Source organism: Sorex araneus, chromosome 7 (assembly GCF_027595985.1).
Source record: "Sorex araneus isolate mSorAra2 chromosome 7, mSorAra2.pri, whole genome shotgun sequence".
In the NCBI taxonomy this organism is placed as follows: domain Eukaryota; kingdom Metazoa; phylum Chordata; class Mammalia; order Eulipotyphla; family Soricidae; genus Sorex; species Sorex araneus.
Genome location: NC_073308.1, coordinates 37,516,941 through 37,539,136, shown reverse-complemented (window position 1 = coordinate 37,539,136; position 22,196 = coordinate 37,516,941). Strand labels below are relative to the sequence as shown.

Below are 22,196 nucleotides of genomic sequence, written 5' to 3'. Positions count from 1 at the left end.
AAGTGCCACTGTCCCCTCACTCCAACCCAATCTTCTCCCCCTCCCCACCCTTTGTAGCAACCGCTCCAGGACGGGAATGACCCTGACCCCTATGTGAAGATTTACCTCCTTCCGGACCCTCAGAAAACCACCAAGAAGAAAACCAAGGTGGCCCGGAAGACCTGCAACCCCACCTACAATGAGATGGTATGTGGTGCTGGGACTGGCAGCAGACTCTGCCCGTTTTGTGGGACATCAAATCGTATCAGAATGTGGCCACACCACCGCGATCGGTGGCTACTTTTTCTTTTTTCCCTCTGGCCCCTTTTTGCCCTGCACCCAGCGCTGCTGGTGGGAAAGGACGTGTGGTGCCGGGGACGGAACCCGGGGCCTCCACAGCCCTCTGTCAGTGCTCACTGTGCAGCACAGGGCCCGGCTGAGGACCGTCTGGCTTCTTGAGCCTGAAAGATGGTCTGAACCTGGGTGCGAAGCACTTACTGCCCTTTGGGGTAGGGCTGCAGAGCTGGGGTGTGGCCTGGACCCGGCCGGCTCTGGTTATGAGCAGCCGTGGCCCCCATAAAAAGCGTGCAGAGGCTTGAACTCTGAGCAGGGAGCCAAGTCCCTCACTCGCTGCAGGGGAAGGTGCAGTAGGCTGGGCCTGGGCCACTCGAAACCCAGCGCCACCACGCGCCTTCTGCCTGCTCCCTGGCCCTGGGCTTGCTTCTCCGGGTTCTCCCTCTCTCTCTCTCTCTCTCTCTCTCTCTCTCTCTCACTGCCCGTCTCCTTCGCAGCTGGTGTACGACGGAATCCCGCAGGGCGACCTGCAGCAGCGGGAGCTGCAGCTGAGCGTGCTGAGCGAGCAAGGGTTCTGGGAGAACATCCTCCTCGGCGAGGTGCGCATCCGGCTGCGCGAGCTCGACCTGGCCCAGAAGACCGGCTGGTTCGCGCTGGGGTCTCGCAGTCATGAGACCCCGTGAGCCCCCGACAGCCCTGGCCTGGGCATCCAGGCTGGTGGTGGAGCTGGGGGAGTGGCCGCGCCCTGCAGGGCCGTCCTGCCCTGCTTGAAGGGCCAGGGCCCTGCCGCCGCCAGAGGAAGGGGGGGTCTTCGGCGTGGGACGGCCAGCGAGAGGCGGTCTCCGCTGTCACCGCCACAACACGGAACCTGGGTTGGCTGCGATGAGCAGCCACAAGGGAGGCTGTGAGGTCGCAGCGACGTTTTAAGTTTACCTTGTGTCAAGGGGGCAGCCTCTGGTTTGGGGTGTGAGGGGGGAGGGCGGTATGGAGTAGCAGGCAGCGGGCGGGGAGGGAGGGGGACACATCTTTATTTTTATTTTTAAAAAATGAAATAGTCGTGTTGTCCTCACTGTTCAGGACGCCTCGTGAGCGGGGACTAATTATGCCCCCGAAGGCAGGAGCGGGAGGCTGGGGGCTGGGGGATCAGGGTTCCGACCGGTCTTCCCCGTGGGCCCGGGGCCTGTGTGGTTCGGGTTGGGTTTTTCTATCTGTGGGAAATGTGGGAGAGAGGCCCGGTGGGTTCTCGCTTGGACACCCCCCCTCGAAGGGCAGGGGGAGCGTGGGAGGATGCGCAGTGCCGGCGGGGGGGCACCGTGGATTTTGCCTCCAAAGGAGAGCGACGTGTGTGAGGAAGGGCCCCGCCTGGCTCCTCGGAGACCCCCGTTTCTGGACGGGACCCTCGGCGGGCGTGTTCTTCTGTCTTCTGCTTCGCTGGCTTCTCCCCGCCGTTCAGCCAGCCCTACCAGGCCCCGCGAAGACCTCACGGGGCCTCCCTTATCTCTGCCTCCTCCCCCGAGCCTCCCTTTCACTCAAGGGCATCTCGAGGCCTTGCGACGGGCCTTGAGTGAGTGGCTGAAGCCAGTGTGGCCGCCAGCTGGGCAATTCCTGCGGTGCCCACACTCCTTTTGTGCTGCTGTCTCCCCGACTCCCTCTCCGTCCCACTTTCGAGAAAGCAGCTCCCCCTTTCCATGGGGCCAGAAACCTCGTCAGTCCGGAGCCAAAGGGAGGCCCTGCCAGGAAGGGGAGGACACGTGTGGGAGTCGAGCCCTTTTCCGGGGGTTTCCTTTGGCCTCGAGGACGCTGGATGGGAGCCACCTGTGACCCCACCCCCACCCCGGAGCTGAGCTGGGAGGGTGAGACTCGTCTTCATACGCTTCATTCCCAACTGGGTGCATCTGCAGTGCCCGTCACTCCAAAGTGGTCTTCTCTGAAAAGTGAGGAAGAGACTTGGGATTTGACACGAGTGTGTAAACCAGACCCGGCGGGTGGTGAAAGCGGACGACTCAGAACCAGCCACCCTCACCTGGCGTGGCGCCCTCGCCAGCTCAGCGGGTCCCACTTCCGCCGCCGACTCATTCCATAGCTGGAGAAAAGAAAAAATAGTTTCCTCCAGAGTGAAAGCCCCCGCTGACTGCTGACGAACGGACCAGGGATGGGCTCTGGGTTTGTTTTTTTTTTTTGCCTGGGGCTCACTTTATCCTGCCCCTCTGCGTGCCCAGTCAAAATCCATGTACTGCACCTACTCCCATACCCTCCGTCTCCTACTTTCTCTGGAATTGTATTTTCTAATAAATGACATTTGAGAAAGACGGTGCTATTTTTTTTCAAGATCAGGCACTATTTATTCATTTATTTATTCATTTGGCTTTTGGGCCACACTGTGGTGCTCAGGAGTTTATTCCTGGCTCTGCATTCAGGAATCAATTCTGGCGGGACCATATGGGGTGCTGGGGGTTGAACCTGGGCTGGCCACATGGAAGGCAAACCGTCCCCCGCTGTATTATCTCTTTGGCTCTCTTGGACTTTTTTGGTGGGCAGGGGTCACACCCAGTGGTGCTCAGGACTTACTGCAGGCTTTGCACTCAGGAATTACTTCTGGCAGTTGCTCAGGTAACATATGGGATGCTAGGGATTGAACCCGGGTCAGCTACGTGCAAGGCAAGTGCCCTACCTGTTCTGCTGTCACTCCAGTGGTAAGGCAATATCTAGATGTTCAGGTTAAAATATCTCCATGTAGAAGATTTAAAAAGATAGTTGTGATTTTACAAGCTGCCTTAGATATGTACTGTGCTGATCAAGTGGGTATTATTCTCATTCTATAGAGGAAGCAACTGAAACTCAGAGAGGTAAGGTACTTACTTGCCTAAGGACACACAGCAATGGATCTGGAATTTGTCTGGGGCGGGGGCGGGGGCGGGGGTTGGGTTATGCCCAGCAGTGCTCTGGGGTTGCTCCCACAACCATGCAGTGTCCCAGATTGAGCCAGGGTCAGCTGCATTCAAGGCAAGTGCCTGAAACCTTGTCATTTCCCCGACCCTTGGATCCTGCTATTGAATGAATGCAGGTTTATTTGACTCAAGCCACTTCTCCTCCTAGGTAGTAATTAACGGGACTCTTTTAATTGGTTAATATTGTGGTTTTTAGAGTGCTTTTTTACAGCTTTTCTCAACTGGGGGCCCTCAGGATATTCCTAGGGGCCACAGGTTAAAAACACACACATAAATGGGGGCCCATGGCATGAGACTAGGAGATCAAGTACTCTAGGAGGGGGACATTGGAAAGTTGGAAGGAGGTCAAGGTTACGTAAAAGTCCAGGAACATGACTTTTATACACCTGATGGTATATTTTTTTAATTCTTTATTAGTGAATTACCATGAGGTACATTACAAACTTATGAACTTTCATGTTTGCATTTCAGTCATACAGTGATCATTTACATCCTTCCACCAGTGCCCATTCTCCTCCACCAATGATCCCAGTATCCCTCCCACCACCCCCACCCCAACCCCCACCACCACCCCACCCTGCCTCTGTGGCAGGGCATTCCCTTTTCCTCTCTCCTTTTGGGTGTTGTAGTTTGCAATAGAGGTATTGAGTGGCCATTATGTTTGGTCTATAGCCTACTTTCGTCATGCATCGTTCTCTTTTTTTTCTTCTTGGGTCACACCCAGTGATGCACAGGGGTTACTCCTGGCTCTGCATGCAGGAATTACTTCTGGCGGTGCTCAGGGACCCTGTGGGATGCTGGGATTCGAACCTGGGTTGGCTGAGTGCAAGGCAAACGCCCTACCTGCTGTGCTATCGCTCCAGCCCCTTAGCACGCATCTTTTGACCCGAGTAGGTCCTTCCAACATCCTCTACTAGGTGTTCCCTTCTCTATCTCAGCTACCCTACACCTGGTGGTATTCTTCCCTGTTCTTCATTATCCCATTAAGAGTTTGCTCTCCACTGCCCCCTACTGACCCTACTGGTATGACTTAGGCACTCTGCCCCTTAGTGGGCTGAGGGGCTCTAAGATTACATCCTCTGCATATAAGACGTTTGCTACCTACTAATCCAGGCCCGTTTCTTTTCTTTATTATTATTATTTTTATTTTATTTTTTTGGTGGGGGGGGGTGGTGGGAGTAGCCATAACCAGTAATACTCAGGAGTTACTCCTGGTTCTGCACTCCCATTCCTGGTGGTGTTCGGGGAACCATATGGGATGCTTGGGATCAAACCTGGGTCTGCTGTGTGCAAGGTAAGCACCCTGCCCACTGTGCTACTGCTCCAGCCCCCTCTAGGCCCATCTCTGAGAGAGCAAACAAGCTCTGTGATGCCCCTGAACTACTAGGGCAGACCAGAGCTGTGGCCCGGCTGGAGGAGCGAGATGATGTGACGTGTGCTCGAGCATCTCACCGGGTAGTTTTCACAACTCGGAGTGGAGCCACGTCTCATGCTGAGCCATTTTAGGGGGTGCCTCCAAGGGGGTTGTAAGGGTAGGGCACAGGACCTGTGGGGTTTCTATAAGTGGGTCGGGTTTACTAACTTCTGGACAAGTCCCAGGGGGCCCTTTAAAAGTTGGAACTTGAATCTGGCAAGAGTCTGATTTAAGAAAATTTCTTGGTCAAATTGGGATAGAAATGTGAACCACCCTGAGGGAGTGGGGTGTTGAGGGCTGGGGAAGAGAGTGGGGGTCCCCAGGGAGAAGAGAAACAGAAGAGGCCCAGGAGGCCCCGTTTCTGAGTTCAGAGAGAAACAGCAAAAATGAAGTAATCTGGGGGGCTGGAGCGATAGTACAGTGGGCAGGGCACTAGTCTCGCACATAGCTGACCTGGGTTCAATCCCTGACATCATATATGTTCCCCAAGCCCTACGAGGGGTGATTCCTGAGTGCAGAGCCCCCAGTAAACCCTGAGTACTACCAGGTGTGGCCCAAAAACCAAAAAAAAAAGAAAAATGTCCTAAATTTAGAGCCATGACAGGCCAGGGACAGTGGATATACAGGAGCACTGGTGAGGGTGAGGTTTGAGCTGAATTCCAAAGTCTGCTTCTACACATCTGAGTTGCTGTGGAGACTCATCGCAGAAATTCTGCTGTAGTGCTGCAGAAATTTAGAGGGCCGAGGTCTAGGAATTTCACAGTCTTCGTGCTCTAAAAAGACTTCGTTGCCGTAAATTTGAAGGTCTAATTGGCTTCATGACAAGATGAGCGAATTGAACAGCAGCCCATTAGCACCTAGGGGAGGGTTGTACAGAATAGAAGGCTGTGTAGACAGGAGGATGGCAGGAGGGCAAAGGAAGAACACATTACATCAGGCAAGGCCAATTCCCTGGGGGTTAGCTGGCATCCTGGGCTGTTTAAATGTGTGCTCCTGACAGCGGTGGGACGAACAACTAACAAGGTATAGGGTCTGGAGATGAGTACAGTGGGGAGGAGGTTTGCCTTGTATGCCAACCTGGGTTCAATCCCCGAATCCCATATGGTCCCCGAAGCTCACCGGGAGTGATTCTTGAGCCCAGGAGTAATTCCTGAGCACTGCCAGTGGCCCCAACAAATAAATTTCTAAAAAAAAAAAAGTTAAGCTAAGCCCCTGGTTTGATGAGATGGGGCCTTAGCATTAGCCGTCCCTTCTGAGTCCATGGTCAAGGGGATCCCATTAGGGCTTCTTGCTTTCCTGCAGGTGAGGCACGTGTTCTCTCACTGAGCCCTCCTGGCTCCTATCCTCTCTCTTTACAACTATGAAGGTATAAGTTCAGAAAAAGTGAGTCATTAGGTTTAACTAGGTCAAAATTTTGCTGGAGAAGAATGCTGCAGTAGAGGAAGATGGGAAAACGAAGAGTCTTGGCTAGGGGTTAGTTTTCACACTGGCTTCTAGGACTCATGGTTGGTAAGGAGGGAAGCAAAGGGAGGCAAACACAAGAAATGGTGTTGAAATGATTTGGAGGTCCCTGAGGGGCTGGTAAATAAGTAACTGAACAATAAGTTAAAAATTGCAAAGACAGGAGTGGGGTACTTGGAAATATTATAATTTGGGAGGTAGTACGGACTCGGAAAATTGAAGTCAAACTATTCATTACTTGAGGCCTAGGATCATCTCTATCTTTTTATTTTATTTTTTTCTTTATTATTTTTTTCTTTTGGGGGTCACACCCGGGGATTCACAGGGGTTACTCCTGGCTCTGCACTCAGGAATTACTCCTGGCGGTGCTCAGGGGATCATATGGGATGCTGGGAATCGAACCCGGGTCGGCCGCATGCAAGGCAAACACCTTACCCGCTGCGCTATCACTCCAGCCCCATGTCTTTTTATTTCTGTCTTGGGGGCCACACCTGCTGGTGCTCAGGGCTTACTCTTGGCTCTGCACTCAGGGCTCACTCCTTGCAGGGCTCAGGGCCCATCCATATGTGGTACCAGGGATTAAACCCAGGCTGGTGGGGCTGGAGCGATAGCACAGTGGGTAGGGCGTTTGCCTTGCACGCGGCCGACCCAAGTTCAAATCCCAGCATCCCATATGGTCCTCTGAGCAACGCCAGGGGTGATTCCTGAGTGCAGGAGCCAGGAGTGACCCCTGTGCATTGCTGGGTGTGACCCAAAAATAAATAAATAAATAAATAAATAAACCCAGGCTGGTCTGCATGCAAGGCAAGCACCCTACCATTATACTATTGCTCCGATCCCCTGGGACCATCTTTTTTAAAAAACGTAATGGAGGTGTAGATGGTTTTCTGCAGTTGCAGTGAACAGTTCCAGGAGTTGCCGTGCCCGCCCGCGCAAGCTGCTATCTCTGCACACAGAGCCACCCTCCTTCTGTCCTCCAGCTGATAGCAGGCCCCGGGAGCCGGGCCCCACTTTATTCAATAGTTGAGATCCAGGGCAAAGTCACATATTCTTAGAGCCTGCCAATACTTCATGCTTGTGTTTATTTCCGCCCCCCCCCCCAAACGCCCCCTCCGAGAAACTCCTAGGTAAGGGAAAGAAAAGAAAAGTTATGGCTCTCATGACAGGATAGGAAAAAAAAAAGGTGCAGTCAGAAATTGCAGACATGTTGGGGCTGGAGAGACAGTACAATGGGAAGGGCATTTGCCTTGTACACGGCCGACCTGGGTTTGATTTCCAGCATCCCATATGGTCCCCTGAACACTGACAGGGATGATTTCTGAGTGCAGAGCCAGGAATAACTCCTGAGCACTGATAGATGTGGCCCCAAACAAACAAAAAAGAGTTGCAGACAGGGCCTGGAGTGACAGCACAGTGGGTAGGGTGTTTGCCTTGCATGCAGCTGACCCGGGTTCGATTCCCAGCACCCCATATGGTCCCCTGAGCATCGCCAGGAGTAATTCCTGAGTGCATGAGCCAGGAGTAACTCCTGTGCAATGCTGGGTGTGATGCAAAAAAAAAAAAAAAAAGTTGCAGACATCTTTTTCAGGGGCACCTGACAAAAATAACAAAATAAAATGTGAAAAACAAGAGACAAAGGAATGGAATGTGAGTGACTTGGGCATTGGAAATTGCTATGAAAGTATTATTACTCGACAGACAGGTACGGCTCAGCACAGCTAAGCCAATGGCTTCCAGATCTGGTCTTAGGTACCACTTTCATTGGCACTAGGTCCTTCCCAGGATGCACTCCACCCCTGTGAGCTAGCTCTCAAAGTTTCTGTCTGTTTTGGGGGTAATACCTGGCTGTGCACAGGGTTTGCTTACTTCTTTGTGCAGGGGTCACCTCTGGCAGGGTCTGGTACCCATATGGGGTGTCAGGAACCAAACCTGGGTTTGCCTCGTGCAAGGCAAGTGCCCTACCAACTGTACTGTCACTCTGACCCTACAAACTAGCTCTTTCCCCCTACCTTTTCAGTCTTAAAATTAGTGGGGGTGGGGGGTGGGGGCTGGGGATAGGGTGAGGTGGGAGAGTTCAGGCCTTGCATGTGTAAGGTAAGGTCCGAGGTTTGGTCGCTAGCATCTCCCGCACCAAAAAAAAAAAAAGTTACTGAGTCCCCTAAAGAACTTCTGTTTACATAGTGGGCCGGAGAGATAGGGGAGTAAGGAGCCTTATCTCTTTCCTTGCACAGGACGGACCCGGGTTCAATCCTGGCATTTCATATGGTCTCCTGAGCACCTTCAGGAGTGATCCCTGAGGAGAGAGCCAGGCGGAAGCCCATGCACTACTGGGTGTGGCCAAAAACCCAAAACAATACCGTACTAGTAGTAGTACTGTTGTCCCTTTGTTCATCGATTTGCTCGATTGGGCACCAGTAACATCTCCATTGTGAAACTTGTTGTTACTGTTTTTGGCATATCGGGTAGCTTGTAAGACTCTGCCATGCGGGCGGGATACTCTTGGTAGCTTGCCGGGCTCTCTGAGAGGGACGGAGGAATCAAACCCAGGTTGGCCGCATGCAAGGCAAATGCCCTACCCGCTGTGCTATCGCTCCAGCCCACCCAAAACAAAAGATAAAAATATTTTTTAAATGAATAAAGCATTAAATGCTAATTTTTAAATGAAAGCTTAATTTTCAAAGCAAAGTGATTATTAATGAGAATGGCATTTTAGATTTTCTTCCAAATATCCTTAATAGAGGACAGAATTTTGGACTAGGGATGTAGCTTGCCCCTGTAAGGTTTGATGCCTGAGACTGAAAAAAAAGAAAGAAAGAAAGAAAAGAAAAAAAGAAAAGAAAAAAGTTATAAGTTTCACACCTGCTTTTGCATTCAATGTGCTGCTAAGTCACATACCTCACCCCCTAGATAATTCCACAGTACGCTCTAAAGATAAGTTTTTAAAATCTAATTTTAAATTTGTATTTCTGCTGTTAAAGATTTAAATTATCATAGGTTGACATAAACACAATAGGTGACAAGTATTATCAATATTATAACATGAAGATCTATTGATTTTCAAATATTGTAATAATACAATATTATTAAAAATAGCACCACAGAAACCTAAATTCGAAGTGAATTGGCTATTCTCCTGAAGTTTAAATATCTTCAGAATGTAAAATTAAGATAGAGCAGAAACCACAAGCAACCAAGTTAAATGATTTAGAGTCAGGTTTTCATTAAATGAATACAGAATAAGGCTGTATTTTTTTTCAAGGGAATCATACCCTGCAGTACTCAGGAGCTACTTCTGGCCTATTTGTCACTCCTGGCAGTAAATCAGGTATCAAACACGGGCCTTTTGCATGCAAAGCATGAAGTTAGCCCATTAAGTTAGATCTCTTGTCCTAGCATGAAGTTCTAAGTAAATTTTAAAAATATGACCATTTATTTTTCATTCTAGATTTGTAAACTGGCAGGTAATTAAGTTTTGATGGTGTGGTCATTATGTTTTGGGTATGAGAATTTAAAAGGAAATAACAGAGTCGAAGATAGAGCACAGGAGTTAAGGTATCTGCCTTGCATGCAGCGGACGCCTCTCCCATACTTGGCACCAAGTTGGTGCCCTGAGCACCACCAGGAATGACCTCTGAGCCTTGAGGACCACTGAGTGTAGTTCAATATCCACTTGCAAAAAAACCAGAAAACAACAGCATAATCACTGTATCACTGTATCACTGTCATCCCGTTGCTCATCGATTTGCTCGAGTGGGCACTAGAAATGTTCGAATCGGGTAGGGCTGCACGCAGCCCTTGCATGCAGCCGATCTGATTTGATTCCTCACCCCTCTCGGAGAACCCGGCAAGCTACTGAGAGTATCTCGCCCTCACGGCAGAGCCTGGCAAACTACCCGTGGCGTATTCGCTATGCCAGAAACAGTAACAAGGGGCTGGAGCAATTGCACAGCGGGTAGGGTGTTTGCCTCGCATTCGGCCAACCCAGGTTCGATTCCCAGAATCCCATATGATCCCCTGAGCACCGCCAGGGGTAATTCCTGAGTGCAGAGCCAAGAGTAACCCCTGTGCATCGCCGGGTGTGACCCAAAAAAAGCAAAAAACAAAAACCAAAAACAAAACAGTAACAAGTCTCACAACAACAGCATAATATTATATGAAAATAGTGAGGGGCCTGTACGGCTAGTGTAAGGTGTTTGCCTTATACAATGTGGATCCCCAGCACCACATGTGGGTCCCCAAACACTGCCAGGGATCACTTCTGAGCACAAATCACTCCTGATGTCATCCAACTGCCCCCTCTCCACTCTCACCACCTCCAACCCCCAGTGGAAAAAGAATGAACATACCTTCTACCTAAAAGGTTAAGATAGGCTCCTTAGATCATGCTTTGGGAACCACCTGTGCTAGGTTCAGCCCTGGAGCTGGAGCAGCAGGGTGACACTTACAGGAATTTACACGACAGTGTGCTAAGTTCTCTAATGGGGTACGACCGTTGTCATAATTCTGATTGCCAAGGTCAGCCAGACTTGGCAAAGGGGCTGCTATCTGAGCTGAACCTCACCAAGCATGGATAGGTGTAGAGCAGGGGAGGTGAGGGCTAGCTTGGCCTAGAAACAGGATGAAAGAAGCCCCAGTGTTGGGGCCGCAGCGACAGGCAGGGGGTAAGGTGCTTGCCTTGCATGTGACAGACCTGGGTTCGAACCCTGGTATCCCGTATGTTACCCTGAGCACTGCCTGGATTAATTCCTGAGTGCAGACCCAAGAGTAACCCTGAGTGTTTACGAGGGAATGTTATTTCCCTATTCTCTACCTGAAACTGATCTCTCATCAACCCTTTCAAGGAGAACTAGCTTCACTTTACAAGAAAGGGGCCGTGGCGACAGTGGCTTCAATCACTTAATTTGCTTACTTGGAGACTAATAGTAAGCACCACCAGGAGTGATTCTTGAGTGCAGAACCAGGAGTAACCCCTGATTATGGATGGGTGTGGCCCCAAAACCTAAATACAATTTAAGAAAGAAAGAAAAGCAAAAAAAGAGAATAGCGATAAAAAGTTTTAGCAGAGGGGCTGGAGTGATAGCACAGCGGGAAGGGCGTTTGTCTCGCACGCGGCCCACGCCCAGGTTCAAATCCCAGCGTCCCATATGGTCCCCCGAGCAACGCCAGGGGTGATTCCTGAGTGCATGAGCCAGGAGTGACCCCTGTGCATTGCTGGGTGTGACTCAAAAAGAAGAAAAAAAAGTTTTAGCAGAACAGAGCTTATTTCTGGCTCTGGCCCTTTGGCAGAAATAAACGAAGTAAGACCTAACTCACGAGAGAGTCAAATCTAGCCACTAAAATTACCAATTATTTCGGGGGATAATGGTCTGTGCTCCCTTCTTTGGGAGTTGCATCCTGCAGTTCCCGGGCTCACATTTCAAACCCGACCCGTGCACAGGGAACAAGTCGGTTCCTTCCTCCTGGGACTCGGCTTTGCCCCACTGACGGGGTCAGTGTAACGTGAGAAACACAGGTTCCCCTACTCCAGGCGGTTTGTGGGTTGGACGCTGAAAGGCTTTTGCAAGGAGAAACAGCGATTTGCAAGTCCGAAAGGCAAAGCGGGCAGGGACGCCTGACGGTTGATTGACACCTAAGAATGAGTCTCCCTCCGCTGAAATGTTTCACTCCTGACTCCCTGGAGGATTCTTTTTACGCCCTGCAACCGGGTGGCAATCAGCGATCCCCCTCTTCCTATTAAGCCAAGAGCTGAGGGTAGGTGAGGGACTCAGCGCTCGACAGTACTACCCGGGCGGCCGCTGCACGCTAGCGAGAGGTGTGCCCTCTGGGGGGGGCGTATTAGGCCGTTAAAAGGGCTCCAGGGTATCCGAGGGCGGGGCGGCCTCCCCGAGCCCCGGCGGCGGGGCAGTGCGCACGCGCACAGCCCGGGCGGGCTGATGCAACCGGGGGCGCGCGGCGGCCGGCGGGGGCGGGGCCCGGGGCGCGGCCAATCAGTCGCCGCCCGGAAGTGCGCGCGCTCCCGCTGGGCCGCGGGTGACGTTCGGCGGCGCGCGGCGGCTGCTGCTGCTGCTGCTGCTGCTGGCCTGGGCCGCCGCCTTCCGCCTCGTCCGCGGGCCGTCCCGCGGCCATTTTGGGCTCTGCCCTCCTGAGGCGCGCGCCCGGCCGCCCAGCCCTTCCGGGGTCGCGGGGCCCAGTCAGTGCCGGGAAGTCGCCGCGGGAGGGACGCCGCCGATGGTGGCCCGGCCCCGCACGGACTAGGGCTGCCCCCGCGGCCCGTCCTCGCCGCCGCCATGGACGCCGCCGCCTGCCGCTGCTCAGCAGGGCCCGCCGCCCGCGGCCGGAGCCGCTCCCCTCTGTGGCGCTTCTGGGACCGGCCGCGGGCCCCGACCCCGCGGCGAGGCCACGTCCAGGCGGTCTAGGCCGCCCCGCGCCGCGTCCCGCCCGCTGCCGCCGTCGCCGTTGCTGTCGCGCAGACCCGCCCGCCCGCCCGCCCGCCCGCATGGAGCCCGGAGCCGGCCCGCGGGCGCGCCCCGGGGCCAGCTGGGGGCTGCCCCGCTTCCTGCGCCGCCGCCCCGCGCCGCCCGCGCCCGCCGCCCCGCAGCCCGAGGCCCCGGGCCGCGCGTGGCTGCGGCGGCTCGGCCAGCTGCTGGCGCCGCTGCCCGGCCTGCTGCAGCGCCTGCTGCTCTGGACGCAGCTGCTCGGCGGCCTCCTGCCCGCGCGCTGGCTGGACCTGGCCGGCGGCTCCGGCGCCCGGCGGGGGCTGCGGGCGCGGGCCGAGCCGGCCGCGCCGTCTGCGCCCAAGACGCGGCGCCGTGACGCCGCCGCCGCCGCCGCCGCCGCCGCCGCCCCCGCCTGCGCCCTGGACTGCGGCCTGGACTGGCTGGAGCAGGGGATGCCCTGGCCGTACCGGGCCCCGCACCTCGACTTGGAGCTGAAGGCGCCGTGCCCGGCGCGGGCCCCCGCGGCGCCCGCGTTTCTCCTGGAGCCGCGGCTCTGGGGCTCCGTGGAGCTCCTGACCCGTCTGCTCGCCGAGCGGGGCCCTGGCTCCCCGCCCGCCTGGCCGCCCCGCGTCAGCGTCGTCTCCTATTTGCTGAGCCCGGCCTATCTGGACAGCCTGGCGCGCGGCGGCCCGCGCTATCTGGGCGGCGAGCGCGGCCCCTGGCAGCCGCTCGGCCCGGCCTGCAGCAGCAGCAGCAGCAGCAGCAGCCGCGCGCCCCCGGAGCCGGCGCGGGCGGCCGCCAGCGCCCCGGCATGCCCGCCGCCCACCCGGGAGGGCCTGCCCGAGATCCAGCACCTGCGCATGAAACGGCTGGAGTTCCTGCAGCAGGCCAGCCGGCCGCCCGCGCCGCCCGCGCTGCCCACGCCCGAGCAGGACCATGGCTACCACAGCCTGGAGGAGGAGCACGGCCTGCTCCGCGTGGACCTGAAGCGCGAAGGCCAGAGCCCCGCGGCCGGAGCCGCTCCCGGAACCGCGCTGGCACCCGCCCGCGCCCCGCTGTTGACTGAAGCGCCGCCGCCGCCGCCGCCGGCCGCGGGCAAGCCGGGCCCGTGGGCAACGTGGCCTGCGGGCGCGCCACCCATGGCCGAGGGCGCTGCCCCCCCGGGCCAGGCCGACGAGCCCCGCGTGGCCGCCCGGCCCGCGTGCAGCAACCCGCTCATCGACTACATCCTGGGGGGCACCTCGGCCGACGCGGACGCCGGCTCCGAGTCGGACGGCAGCGAGGACTGGTCCGAGGACGACGGCTTCGACAGCAACAGCAACAGCGACAGTAACAGCGACAGTGACAGCGACTGCTCCTTGTCCGAGGCGGACCCGGAGTCCGGCCTCCAGCTCTGGGACTCCTTCCACAGCGGCGACCCGTACGACCCCCGCAACTTCACCGCGGCGCTGCGGACCCACGCCCGGCCCGGCCCCGGCCCCGGCCCCGTTCCCGGGCAGCCCGCGGACCCGCACGGGGGCCCGGGGGCCGGCGGGGACGACAGCGAGGCGAGCGCCGACGAGGCCGAGAGCCTGCGGCTCTGGAACTCCTTCTGCCGCTCCGACGACCCCTATAACCTCTTCAACTTCAAGGCGCCCTTTCAGACGGCGGGGAAGAGCTGGAAAGGCTTCGGGGGCTCGGACGGGGGCCCCGCGTCCTTCGTGGCCGTTTCTGAGCGACGCACGGTCCTGTCCTGCAAGGTGCAGCTGGTCGGGAGCCCAGAGGGCGAGTGTGCCGGCCTGGGACAGTCTGTTCTCCGACAAGGACACTCGCCGGTCCGGAGGAAAAAGGTCGGTCCGTTGCCTTCAACCCTTCCGGTAGTGGGACGGGGTGCTTAGCTAGCTACAGCCTCGGTTGCTAGGGGGGTAGTGGGTGCCCCCGGGCCCCAGGTGTTTCTGACCAGGTCATAAACCTGCCACCGCAGGGTAGACGGTGTTAGAAGGGAAGTGCTGTTTGCATGTGGGGGAGGGGGCGGCCCCAGACTGCTGCTGCTCTACAAGTTGGCCCTGACCTTTCGCACTTTTAGGGAGCAGGAAAATTAAGCCTGTGTGTGCCCAGTTCTAGAGTTGGGGCGGCCCTGTTACAGCAGCAGAATTTAAAAACGGTAGTAAATGGTTATGTCATTTGCAGACACTTTTAATATTTTGTTGGTGTTCGTTACCCCACACTAGCAAGTCAGATTTATCTTTGGTTTTTGTCTTTAGAATCTTTTGTTTGTTTGTTTGTTTTTGGGCCACATCTGGCCATATTCCTGGCAGTGCTTGGGGGACCTTATGGGATGCCTGGGATCAGCCTGGATGGTTGCATGCCAGGCAAGCACTTTACCCTGCTCTGCTATCTCTCCAGCCCTGTATTAAGAACTTTATGACATCTTATGGGATACTGGTATCCATATGGAATGCCAAGGATCGAACCCTGGTCAGTTGAGTACAAGGCAAGTGCTCTACCTGCTGCACTCTGTCTCCAGTTAAATTGTGTGTGTGTGTGTGTGGGGGGGGGGTTGTAGAGTAAGACTCCGTTGTTGGAGGGGAAGGGGGATGCTGCCGGGAAGTCCAAGATCCTCTGTAAAGTGATGGTGTTTGGTTTTTTTACTCCCTTGCTTTAAACCTCCTTGAAGTGTGTGATTCTTTAAACACGCTGTCAAGTTAACCTTACCTGGGAGTCTTTCAAATTGCTTTTTTATTTTTATCTCCTGTTTATTTGACACAAGTTATCAATTGGGGGCCAGAGAGAGAACAGCGGGTGAGATGTTTGCTTGCTTGCTTTGCACATGGCCGGCCTGGGTTTGATCCGGCCATCCCATATGGACTCCTGAGCACCCCAGGAGTAAGCCCTGAGTATCCCTGAGTGTGCCCAAACAAAAACATAAGACCCCCAAAAGTTATTGATTGGAGAGAATCCCCCCAAGCACACTGGGTTTCTCTCTAATTGTCTCCTTGGAGAGAGGCGTGAGTGGGGGATTATTGTTAACCTCGGGACAGAGCCAGACTATTGGTTCCGGGTTTGCTGGCTTTACGCTTGGACACTGGTCAGGGAGTAGAAAATGTCTCAAACGTTGGTGGTCTTACCTGTCGATTCAGAGTAAGTCCTGTTAAGAGCATTTAAGGGGTCTTTGAGAATGACCTGTTGAGGAGGAGCAAGGGGTGCCAGGCGGCCTGACAGCTGGACCTGGGAAGGAGCGTGGCCTCCTACCTCTGCTCTCCTATCTGGTGGGAATAATACTGGGCAGGACATCTGTTGCGTGGGTTATTACGTAATTTCACTGAGCTAGCTGAGGAAACTATTCATTACCTCCCTTTCAGGGCCCTTAGGCCAGTTTCATGTCGCCTTTTAGCTTGTTTCTTTTTTTTTTTTTTTTAAGTTTTTTTATTGAGTCACCATGTGGAAAGTTACAAAGTTTTCAGATTTAAGTCTCAGTTATACAATGCTCAAACACCCATCCCTTCACCAGTGCACATATTCCACCACCAAGAATCACAGTATTTAGCTTGTTTCTTGAGTAAGGAGACAAGTGAAGTAAATGTGGGGTTCTTGACTGTGAACTAGAAATAATATTTATTCAGAAATTGTCTAAAATATGGGAAGGGGATCTGAGCAATATAGCACAGCAGGTGGTTTGCTTGCTTCACATACACCTGACCCAGGTTCCGTCCCTGCCACCCCAAATGGTGCCCCGAGCCCACCAGGACTGATCCTGAGTGAGTACGGCCTGCGGGGCCCCAAAAAAAACAAACAACCCAGAACATGGGAAGCTTGTTTGGTAGCCTTTCTTGAGGTATGTGGGGAAATGGGTGGTGCCTGATTCTTAGAATGTGGGAGATTAAAATGCGCATGGCATGGCATGACATGGCCCTGCTGTAGAGCCGGCCTCTGGGTCCTGATCATCAGAGGGTCAGTTACCCTCTGCTGCTCTTCCGTGTCTGTGTGGGGAGTATGTAGGCAGAGTAAATGACTTGAGAGAAGCTCTTTGAAAAGAACCTGGCATAGGGAAACAGCATATGAGTACTTGTTGTTATTTGTTTTAGTGATACAGTGAGTGAGTAACATTAGAATGCAATATCTAGTAAGGAGTTACATATCTACTAATTGTCCTCAGGGGCATTCCTTGGCCTGATGTAAAGGGAATGAAAGTAGACAGCCCCAATGGGATTAGCTGATGTAACCTTTGAACACACATTAAAGCAAGAATTTACCTTTGGAGTCTGATATCTTAGGATAAAACTTTCGTATTAGAAATTAAATACGGATTAAAGGAACTTATTACATGTGGTCACAGTCATCATTTCATGTATATATAGTGATTTTATATATATATATATATATACATGTATATATAGTGATAACATGAGGAAGAATATTTTTTTGGAGATGCCAGGATTAAACCCAGGTCCTAATATGCAAGACAAGTACTCTGTTGCTGAGTAGAGAGGCACATCCCGAGCCAAAATGTTCATTTAAATTTTTGGCTTGGTGGTTTACAGTGTTGTTAATGATAGCACATGTAGTGTTCCCAATACCCCTTTCCATCACCAGCAAATGTCCCTCCCCAGCTCTTCCCCTCTCTTTTTCCACTTTTTTTTTTTGCTTTTTGGGTCTCACCCGGCAATGCACAGGGGTTACTCCTGGCTCATGCACTCAGGAATTACTCCTGGTGGTGCTCAGGGTCAGGGGACCATATGGGATGCTGGGAATCGAACCCAGGTCGGCCACATGCAAGGCAAACGCCCTACCCGCTATGCTATCACTCCAGCCCCTCTTTTTCCATTCTTTATGCCAAAGAGTTTTTATCTTAACTACAAAGTGTCTAAAATGGTCTTAAAAGTATTAATTTTGATGGATTTTGTTGAGTGCTTAGTTTTCTCATTTTAATTATCTTTTTAAAAATTACAAGAATTTATGTTCAGAAATTGAGAAGAACTAAAAAATGATCTTTTGGGGGTGGTGTTTTGTTTGGGGGCTGCACTCAGTGATGCTCAGGGGTTACCCCAGGCTCTGCACCAGGAATTACTCCTGGTGGTGCTTGGGGAACCATATGGGATGCTGAGGATCAAACTTGGGTCACCACGTACAAGGCAAACCCCCTACCCACTGTACTATCTCTCCAGCCCTGAAAAGTGAATTAAAAAAAATCAAATCAGGGGTTAGGGATATAGCTTTGATCAAATCTGGTTTTCTGGGTTTCCTCTCCAGCACCACAGGAGAGGGAAAAGGCAGAAATAAGTGAAGGTGTAGTTGCGGTTTTGTTTTTTAATTTAATTTTTGAATTTAGAGCCACACACCTAGGGTGCTCACGGTTTATTTCTGTCTCTGCACTTAGGGATCAGACTTAGGTTGACTGTGTGCAAGGCAAGTGTCCTACCTACTGTACTATATCTCTGGCCCCAAAGCTTTGATATTTTAGTGAGAAGAATTGACTTCAGGGTTATTATCTCTGAAATGCTTGTTCAGAAACATTGTCATTTTGGAGAAGCATATCATAGAATTTTTCTTTAAGAAATAAAGGTAAGGATCAGTAATGGAAAAATCATTTCCCCATCGAATTCATTTTCTAATATCATCAAAGCCAAGAGGATTAAAGGGGAACAGCAGAATGGCAGGTGGAGATGGTTCTGTGTGCACACGTGGGAAGGTAAGGTGGCATCTGCCTGCCCACCTCCGTGTCCAGTGCCATCTACTCAGCCTTAATTTCCTTCCTTCCTCTCCCTCTTTGTTTCTCCCTTCCAGGGCCTCACCTGTTATACATGAACTCTACCACTGAGCTGCATCTGTGGCCCTCCCTTTTTATAGAAAGTTTGCTGTAGTTGGGAGTAAGGTAGTTGACATTGTGAAATTGGCAAAATGGTTGATGTTAATAATGATCCTGAGATTCGAGAGAGTGATTGGCGTTTGTCTTTGTCTTTCCAGGTAACCTTCCTTGACGAAGTTACTGAGTATTACATTAGTGGTGATGAGGATCGCAAAGGACCGTGGGAAGAATTTGCCAGGGACGGATGCAGGTTCCAGAAACGAATTCAGGAAACAGAACTTGCTATTGGATATTGCTTGACATTTGAGCACAGAGAAAAAATATTTAATAGACTTCAGGACACATGCTTTCACGGACTTGTTTTCAAGCAATGTTGAGGCGATTTGATAGCCTCTGGCCCTCACTTGCTCTGCCTCTTTAGAGGTGTCTTTAAAAAACAATTGGCAGCTCTTCTCTGACTTTTTAAAAGAAGGTCCAGAGACCTAGCTTCATAGCTCTTTGTTACGTCCCTCTCACACCTAGGTCTGAAGCCAGCCCTTGATAACAAAGGGTGAAAGGGTGTGATTTCTCATCTTCCCTTGGATGGATCTGTTTTTGAATGCCATTTATTTGCTGTGGTGAAAGAGGACCTTTTAAGGTGTAATTTTGCACTTTGAAAACTTCTTTTTTCTTTGGAAATGATATTTATAGAGTTCAGAGCCCGTTTCTAATTCTAATTTATGTGTGAAGACTTTGGGCTATTCTTCCCCAGTATCATTCTGAAATTAATGGACTTCATGGTTTCTTCACCTTTTTTAAAAAGAAGTTCGGTGATTTTTACTAACTGAAAGCACATTGTGTCACCTTTTTTTCCTCTAAAAATGACTGGTTGAAAATGTACGTGGTATGCTTGATTAGAGATTACCGTTTTCCAAGGACTGGAAATACACAGGATCTGCATGTGTAACAACTTTGGAAAAGCTGCATCTTTCTGCCAAATTTTAGTCTGTAGTCTCTTAAATTGCTCTCTGGAAAGGGTTCTGTAAATGTTATTGTAGTTCCCAGTTGAATGATTCTTTGTATCTTTGGACAGATAGAAATAATGTAAAAGACTCCAGAAAGTAACAATTGCATCATAAGCTTTTATTTTTTAAATTAAAAATCCTAGAATATATAAAAAGATAATGTGAGACATCTCAGCAATTTTGTTTTGTTGTATGCTCTCCACAGAAGACCAGTGTTACTCAATCATTTCTTGGCACTGTCACTTTTAAGTACCTGTCAAGGTGACATTGTAATCTTGGAAATGGACAGTTTGGAATTTTCCAGTTTGAAATAAGCAGAATAGTCAATATCCAAGCTTATTGTGTTCTATTTTAATGAGAGAAGGAATAGTAAGGCTTATACTTTCAGGAGAAGATAGAATTATAGGTTTAATAACTGTAAATCTTAATATCTTAACCCAAGATTACTTGTGAATTGAATGTTTTGCAGTGACTAGTTGTGCTTGGTTTATTAAATTAGTTTCTATTATTGATGTTCTCTGTTAAGTTGAAGACATGTTAACCAGTTTCAAAATGCTCTATTTTTACTGCACAGGTAATAGAAACATGAGTAGAATAGGTGATCTTTTAACTGATTTCAGTGTGTGAATGAATTTTTCATTGGAGTGCTTGCAGAATTACTACCTCAGTTTACAGTCTACCTGGTCATTATTTTATTTGTCTGTTTTGCTTTTAAGAACTGCCTCCAGTGTTGATAGAGATTCATCCATGAACACACTGAGAGTGAGTATCATAAAAGATGGTCAGATTTGTGCAGAGCCCTTACCCACCGTGTTTGGTGCACCTCCACTTTGGGTAATCACAGGGAATGCATTTAGAGTCTTGGTTTAACACCCTGACCGCGGGGTAGATTGTCAGGGCAGGGCTGGGGGCTGAGGTTCATTGTAGGGGATTGTACCCAGGGACGCCTCATATTCAAGGCTTGTGCTCTACTGCTGAATCAAATTTCCCGCTCAAGCTGGGTAGTTATAAGCACCACCTGTATCAGTTGGAAAAAGTGGCCTTAACAAAAGTGTTTAGAAAGTATATATGCTTTCTCAAGACGCAACGGAAGTAACTGCATTTTATTTTAGAAATCTAGACGTGTTTTCTTGCTGAAATCTAGCATCTCACCTTATGTGAAAATTATGGAATATCTTTGCCTTCGTTGGGTTTTGAGAAACTGTTCTCTGAGGGTTTCAACCCCACCATGAAATGATTAATTCCAGGCCAAGACTTCAATTTAAAAGAAATGACAATACTCCAGTGGGCAGGACAGAAGGGACCATTTTTAAGGTGGACTGAAGGAGAAAAAGAAAACTCTTGAGTTTGATTCCGATTTTAGTTGTTAGACCAAAGTTAAACAGCCACGTTCTTGAAAATTTTCACTGTTTATACATGTAAAGTCTTAAAATGGTGCTTTAAGAATCAATGTAGCATGTGAAAGCTTTGTGCAGACAAGTAAAGTTGCCTTTCTTGGTGTTGAAATGTACTAACAGCACCTATTCATCTTTAACTTGAATCAAATGTTATTTTTTTATAATTTAAGAAAGGTGACATTAGAGACAGGAGACTTTTAAATGGCTTCAACAGATCCAGTAATTTAATTTACCAGTGTGGAAATTTTATAGCTAAAATTATATTTGTATATATAACTGTTAACTAATCTGTAAATTGTAATAAATATATTTACAATTAAATGCTATGTGATATTGACTCAACTTTATATCTCATAGTCTTTACATTGGTTTTGGGATTATTTGAGAAGGATTTCCAGGATTTCCAAGATATTTCATCTGTCAGTGTAAATGTAAGTTTTGGGCTAGTTTGGAGTTTGAAAAGATTGTTTATAAATTGGGTCTCAGTTAATTGAAGGAACTGGTAAGGAAAGAAAATTGTAAGACACATTTTGTAATAGAAAAGAATTTGGTTTTGAGATTATAAAAAATTCTAAGAATCTAAGATTTTAGAATCTTAGAATTTTTTAATTCTAAGATTAAAAAATTAGAATTTAGAATTGGCACTAGGCACCCACTTCTATTTGCTACCAAAAAAAAAAAATTAAACGGTGTGGACTGAAGAGATAGTACAGTGGGCAGGGTGCTTTAACTTGCACGTACCTGATCTGGGTTTGATCTCTGGAACCCCAAGTAGTCTCCCCGAGTGCACAGCCAGGAGTAAGAATGCAGCCTTACCACATGTGGCAGGAAAAACAAAAAGTGAACATTTATATACTGAGCTCACCCTAATGTTTTTGTAGTAGTTAGGAAATCTTTTCTACTTTATTGTGGGGGCAATTGTTGTGGGTGTTGGGGGTGTTTGCAGCCACACCTGGCAGTGCTCAGGGATCACACCTAGTGGGCTCATAATAGCAACATCAGAAACAAACTCCCCTGAAAAAAGATGTCAGTGGGAATGCCCATCAGTGCGCTGAGGAATAAGAACTTTATAGTTCAGACCTTTCATCTAACTAACAGAAAATTAAAGAATTATTTCAGAACGCCAAGGAAAGAAATGAACATTCAGTGACATAATACTCAATACAAATGACAACCTTCGATTTTACTTTTATTATTATCTTGGCATCAATTTAAACATTTTAGGCTGTCTTTCTCTAGGAAGGTATAGCCATATTCGCCTCAGCATTTATTGCTATGGCTACCTTGCTAGCCTGTAGAAATTGCAATGTTTTTCTACTTTTTTTTTTTTTTTGCTTTTTGGGTCACACCCAGCTATGTACAGGGGTTACTCCTGGCTCTGCACTCAGGAATTATCTCTGGCGGTGCTCAGGGGACCATATGGGATGCTGGAAATCGAACCCCCCGGGTTGGCCGCGTGCAAGGGAAATGCCCTACC

At 50.5% G+C, this 22,196-nt stretch overlaps 2 protein-coding genes across 2 annotated transcripts in view; both read left to right on the top strand.

Moving 5' to 3' along the window:
• The window catches only part of PIK3C2B (phosphatidylinositol-4-phosphate 3-kinase catalytic subunit type 2 beta), a 75,586-nt gene extending 73,004 nt beyond the window's left edge, over nt 1-2,582 (top strand). Inside the window, exons 32-33 of the mRNA XM_055144271.1 lie at nt 58-186; nt 771-2,582. Coding sequence (XP_055000246.1) covers nt 58-186; nt 771-956 — 315 coding nt within the window. The 3' untranslated portion in view covers nt 957-2,582. The remainder of the gene's footprint in view (nt 1-57; nt 187-770) is intronic.
• Nucleotides 2,583-12,125: 9,543 nt separating this feature from the next.
• PPP1R15B (protein phosphatase 1 regulatory subunit 15B) lies at nt 12,126-21,072 on the top strand. The gene is made up of 2 exons (XM_004610171.2): nt 12,126-14,362; nt 18,477-21,072. Exons 1-2 carry the CDS (start codon nt 12,593-12,595, stop codon nt 18,693-18,695), a joined length of 1,989 nt encoding a protein of 662 aa, XP_004610228.2. The 5' UTR covers nt 12,126-12,592; the 3' UTR covers nt 18,696-21,072.
• The last annotated feature ends 1,124 nt before the right edge of the window (nt 21,073-22,196 follow it).

Coding starts and splice junctions, on each gene's coding strand:
- PPP1R15B (XM_004610171.2), top strand. CDS start 12,593: ATGGAGCCCGGAGCCGGCCCGCGGGCGCGCCCCGGGGCCAGCTGGGGG. Junction 14,363..18,476: donor CGCCGGTCCGGAGGAAAAAG/GTCGGTCCGTTG, acceptor TTGTCTTTCCAG/GTAACCTTCCTTGACGAAGT.